The sequence below is a fragment of the Octopus bimaculoides genome, chromosome 5, assembly GCF_001194135.2.
Source record: "Octopus bimaculoides isolate UCB-OBI-ISO-001 chromosome 5, ASM119413v2, whole genome shotgun sequence".
NCBI lineage: Eukaryota > Metazoa > Mollusca > Cephalopoda > Octopoda > Octopodidae > Octopus > Octopus bimaculoides.
Genome location: NC_068985.1, coordinates 30,804,097 through 30,810,080, shown reverse-complemented (window position 1 = coordinate 30,810,080; position 5,984 = coordinate 30,804,097). Strand labels below are relative to the sequence as shown.

The window sequence follows — 5,984 nt, the reverse complement described above, 5'->3', positions numbered from 1 at the left end:
ATATATATATATATATATATATATATATATAGTCAGTGTATCATATATCCAAAAAAGAAGCACAGTCTAAAGCATAGAGCAGTAATGTATTTATGTGCAGTTAAGTCTATGTCCGGTCGCAGAGTGACCAATGGTTTCACATCCATGAAGTGCTTAGCTTTATGGACGACTTGTCAGACTCTAATGGCAATGGGCATATACCTCTTCAAACTGTGGAGTTAGAAGAGGTATACATCCATTGCCATTAGAGTCTGATGAGATGTCCATATATATATATGTGTATATATATATATATAGGGTGTTCCAAAAGTCACTGATGGCTTTCAATTTCTAATAACTTCCTTAATTTTACAAATAAATGCATGAAATTTTGATACAATATAAAAGACATAATGGAAATTAATATGCACAAGTCAAATTTTGCAACACTACTACATTACATATGGAAAAATGACATCGCTTAAATGGCAGCCATTTTCGGCTTTGCATGCCCATGCTCATTCCAAAACTTGCATCATAACACCCTCAAGAGTTTCAGACTCCACTTCTCTGATTTCTCTATTGATGTTCTCCTTCAGTTGCACCAGGGTCCCTGGTTTGTTGACGTAAACCCTCTCTTTCAGATATCCTCACAAGAAAAAATCCGGGCTAGTCAAGTCTGGGGAATGTGAAGGCCAGTTGACATTGCCGCAGCGGGAGATAATTCTTTCTCCAAAGCACTGTTTTAGCAACTGCATTGTTTCTCTTGCGGTATGAGCAGTTGCCCCATCTTGCTGAAACCATGTGTGTGGTCTACTTTGAATGGCTGGGTGCCAAAAAGGTCTCAATAATGAATACCTGAAAGAGAGAGCTTATGTCAACAAACCGGAGACCCTGGTGTAACTGAAGGAGAACATCAATAGAGAAATCAGAGAAGTGGGGTCTGAAACTTTTGAGAGTGTTATGGTGCAAGTTTTGGATGGGCATGCGAAACCAAAAATGGCTGCCATTTAAGCGATGTCATTTTTCATATGTGATGTAGTAGTGTTGCAAAATTTGACTCATGCATATTAATTTCCATTATGTCCTTTACATTGTATCAAAATTTCATGTATTTATTTGTAAAGTTAAGGAAGTTATTAGAAATTGAAACCCATCTGACTTTTGGAGCGCCCTATATGTCACATTTAGCACTACTATTATGGGATCACATTTAGTGCTTTAGTGTTTTTGTATTCAAATACAGATGAGATTACTGATTTTTATTATTCTGGTTGGGTCAATAAGGTAATGCTTATATGGTATAACTACTATAACAAAAGTAGTTGATTAAAAGTTAAATGCATTGGAAGAAAACTGTTGTGTTTAATTAAGAAGGATCTCCCCATTGATCAAACCATAAAGTTTTATCAAATTTAAGCAAATGAGGTCAAATAAGGTTAAGGCATGATTGTTAGTTTTTCCCCATGCCCACAACAACAATCAGATTTTCTCTGAAGCATGTTTTTGAGGATGCCTAGTTTTTTTCTTTTTTAAATTACAGTTAGGTTTTGATGTTTGTTCTCCAGCTAAGATGAAAATTCCAATTAACAATTTGCCTGCATATGTCAATCAGTATATTTCTCCTTAATTTATTCATGCTATTGACCTATCTAAGTTATTTCCCTCATCTCATTTTTTAAAAATGAAGGTTATAGTTAACTGTTAGGTTTATTTTTAATTTCATTGGAATAATTTTAGCTATAATAAATTTATTTCACATGAGTAAATTGAAAATATGTGACATGTTCAAAACAGGTGTTAATTATGGCTTCAAAATTTTGACTAAGTAGTTTTTATAAGCTATTTGATTGACTTAAAACCTAAGGACACGATCAGTGATTCTTTGAGCTATGAGGGTTCATAATATTTGGACCCTGTAGGCAGCAAGCTAGCAGAATTGTTAGCACACCAGGCAAAATGCTTAGCTGCATTTCATCTGTCCTTACATTCTGAGTTCAAATTCCACTGAGGTCGACTTTGCCTTTTATCCTTTTGGTGTCAATAAAATAAGTACCAGTTGAACACTGGGGTTGATGCCATCAACTTACCCCTCCCCTGAAATTGTTGACCTTGTGCCAAACTTTGAAACCAATATTTGGGCTCTGTAGCATCAAAGGAGATCATAGATTTTTCTCTCTCAGGAAAGGGTGCCAGGGTCTGATACACATTTCTGGAAGCTATCATACATATGTCTGGCAGTTGTAAGTTTTAGAGTTTGGTGTAAATCTTGTGAGTTCAAGAACCCAATATGATAAATCAACTATTGTTTTAATGTTATTTCTTCACATGCATTTTTTAAAGTTCAGAATCTCACTGTTTGTGATTAAGTTACCATTTTAGTGAACTTTATTGCTCATTCATTTGAAAATTAATAAAATAGGTACTAGTATGTTACTAGTCTCAATTCAATGGGATTAAATCGAAAGTAAAAGCTAACATGGGTTATAATTTTGAAGCCATAATAAATAAGGGCAGTTTTGGAAATGTCTGGAATGTTTATTTTGAATATTCTTTTTATAATAAGGCCACACATTTTTTTAGGAGGAGTGTAATTGATGTAATCAGTCTCATTGGTTCATACCTATCAGCCCCTGAAAGGATGGAAAGCAAAGACAACCCTGGAGGGATTTGATCTCAAGACTTAAGGTGACATAGCTAAATGCCACAAAGCATTGTGTGATGCCTCTCTACTATTTCTGCCAATCCACCTCCTTATTGTTGTTATTCATAAGGATTTCTAACAGAGGCACAAGACCACACATTTTGGATGAAGGTATAGTTGATTAGACTGACTTCAATTGACTTCACTGGTACTTTATTTTATCAACCTTGGAAGGACGAAAGCAAAGTTGACCCCTGTGGGTGTAAATCCAAAATATAAAGGCATGTAAATAAATACTGCAAGGTACTCTACCCATCTGCCAATTCCCTACTTTCTTATTCATGGTAAAGATAAATCAATGTTAAATATGGCTCACTTACAACATGAACAACATTAATGAAAATAGCTTGAGGAAGTTTCTTGATCCTCTGATAATATAATTGATGTTTTTCAAAGTATCAGCACATAGCCAATGCTCAAGCATGGTTTTAGTTGTGCTGGCTAAAAGAGAAAACTAAATATCACGTCAAAAACATCAAAGAATCCACTTTAGTATTAGATGGTAATCATAGACAACTATATTTCTGAATATTCAATGGCAAAGGTCCTTTCAATTCCTCAAAATATAGCAGCACCATACTATAAGGTGTTAGAATGGCAAAAGTGATAAATTGCAGGACTAAATGTCTTGCAGTATTTAATCTTATTCATCAGTGTTCATATTTCAAATTCTATCAGAGTGCCAGAACTGACTTTGTTTTTCTTCCATCTGAAGTCAATAAAATATGTACCAGACTGAGGTTAATTCCATTGACTATACCCCTCTCTCCTACAAACATGCCAATTTAACAAATCACTGTATGTAATTCTAATGACAGCAATGACCAATTATTTTATACATCAGATCTGAATAATTAAAATTTCTCCAAGAATTTTTTTCATTGTGTATCTCTAGTTTCATGAAAGCATGTACTAGAAACTCCAAATCTACATATACCAGTTATATAACAGGAAATCTATTTTGTGAGTATATTAAAAAAGGATTAAATGTAAATATATCAGTGGAAAATCAAAGAAAGCTAAAATGTGTCTTCATATAATTTTGAAAGAAAAGAATATGTTGCTTGATGTTTTTTTTTAAGATTACAGTTAAAATGGAATTATATCCTTTATCTTTTACTGGTTCCAGTCATTTGACTGTGGTCATACTGGAGCACCACCTTAAAAGGTTTAGTTAAACAAATCAAACCCAGTACTTATTTTTGAAAGTATATTCTATCAGACTCTTTTGCTGAACTGCTAAGTTATGGTGACATAAACAAGCCAATACTGGTTGTCAAGTGGTGTGAGGGAAAAACTTAAACTCAAAGATACACACACACACACACACACACACACACACACACACACACACACACACACACACACATTAGGGTGTTTCACGATTTTCAATTTGCGATAGAGGTAGTGTGGAAAAGTTGTGAATGAGTATCAAAATAACTGGTGCAAAATCTTAGAACTCTGCAACAATATCTTGTCTCCACAAATACATCAAAAAATGGAAAATTGTGGAAAAAAACGCCTCTACTTATTAGCTTTAAAATACAGTTTTCATTGCATCTTCTTCAGATAGCTTTTAAATGACTGTGATAAAATTACTCTAAAATATGACTTAAACATGTTTTTTTTTTTCTGTGACTTCATCTTCTGCCTCCACAAACACCTCAAAAATATACAAAAATATTCTAAATATTGTAATTTATCAAATTCAGAAAATTTTTCATGTAGATGTAAATTACAGTACACCCCCATCCCTCCTTGTGGAGGCAGAATATGAAATCACAGAAAAAAAAAATCATGTTCAGTCATATTTTAGAGTAATTTCATCACAATTATTTAGAAGCTACCCAAAGAAGATGCAATGAAAACTGTATTTTATAACTAATAAATAAGAGTGTTTTTTTTTCCCTCTTTTTCCATTTCTCAATGCATTTGAGGGGATGGAAGATATTGTTGCAGAGTTTTAAGATTTTGCACCGGTTATTTTGATGTCCATTCACAACTTTTCCGCACTACCCTTATCACAAAATTGAAAATCGTGAAAAAATGCTCCACTCTAATGTATATATGATGGGTTTCCACACAGTCTACCATATTCACTCACAAAGTATTGGTTGACCCAGGGCAATAGTAAGAGACATTTGCCCAATCTACTGCACTGTGGAACTGAACCCAATACCTCTTCGTTGCAAAGCAAGCTTCTTGACCACACAGCCATGCTTAATTTATTAAAATTTGAATTTGTAAAAATATTGCTTGAAACTCTTTGGTTTGTGTAAGAATAAAAAGAGCACTCTTGAATTCTTTAACAATGGATCTACACTTTTTTTTCATATTTCTTATATTCCTCTTTTATTGGTTTCAGTCATTGGACACTGGCCATACTGGGGCACCACCTTCAAAGATTTTAGTCATTTCTATCAATCTCAGTGCTTATTTCATCCTTCTCACTCATAAGATATGGAATGCAAAGGTGCCATTTGTGTGAAGAGAGTCAACTCAGTCAGATGTGACTATTGCAAAATGTTTCTGTTTGAATGTCTTGGTTTTACTCCATGGTGATAGAAACACATGTGCACACACACATACATGTACAAACATACATGTGCAAACACACACACACGTGTATATGAACATGCATATATGTATATATATACAGGGTGTGGTGAGTAAATTGTCACTTTATATTTTTAATTTCATGCATACACATTGTTTGTTTTTGATTTTGTCAACCACACAGTATAGTACGGACAGTTGGGCACCATCTGTGAGAAAAACTGCACCTGATGCAATTCACTCTGCCAGAAATTTGGAAACAACGTACTGTACTGCTTGGCATTCGCACTGGTTGAAGCTAGTGGAGATTTTGTTGAATGAATTTACTCTTTAGTATTTCAAGATATTTTTATGTAATTTTGGTAAATATATCTGTTAAAATGAGATGGCAGTGTTAATTTTATTTTTATGTAATTTAGACAACAGTTTATTCACTGCACCCTGTGTGTGTGTGTGTGTGTGTGTGTGTGTGTGTGTGTGCAGCTGATGAAGGGGATGTTTCTATGTGGCCTGCTTGTTTGTTGCACCTTGTTTACCTTTTTTGTCCTTGTTCTTTTGCCACGTCATGTACCCAGTTATGTATCTATATGTACATGTGGATGAACATATATACATACATCTACATATATATGCATATACTCATATATTGTTTGTATCACGACAGAACGCACGCGTTACCTTTATACAGTAAGTTTTTAACTATTTTTCTAATGCGACTCTCTATTTCTATCTCCCCCTCTCATTC

General features: G+C 34.1%; 1 protein-coding gene across 2 annotated transcripts in view; it reads left to right on the top strand.

The window, feature by feature from the left end:
* LOC106867860 (protein phosphatase 1K, mitochondrial) overlaps window positions 1-5,984 on the top strand; it is a 24,324-nt gene that overhangs the window by 9,059 nt on the left and 9,281 nt on the right. Inside the window, exon 4 of one of the 2 annotated variants that reach the window (XM_014912903.2) lies at window positions 5,904-5,926. The exons of the other annotated variant lie outside the window; for it this stretch is intronic. Coding sequence (XP_014768389.1) covers window positions 5,904-5,926 — 23 coding nt within the window. The remainder of the gene's footprint in view (window positions 1-5,903; window positions 5,927-5,984) is intronic. 2 annotated transcript variants of the gene reach the window in all.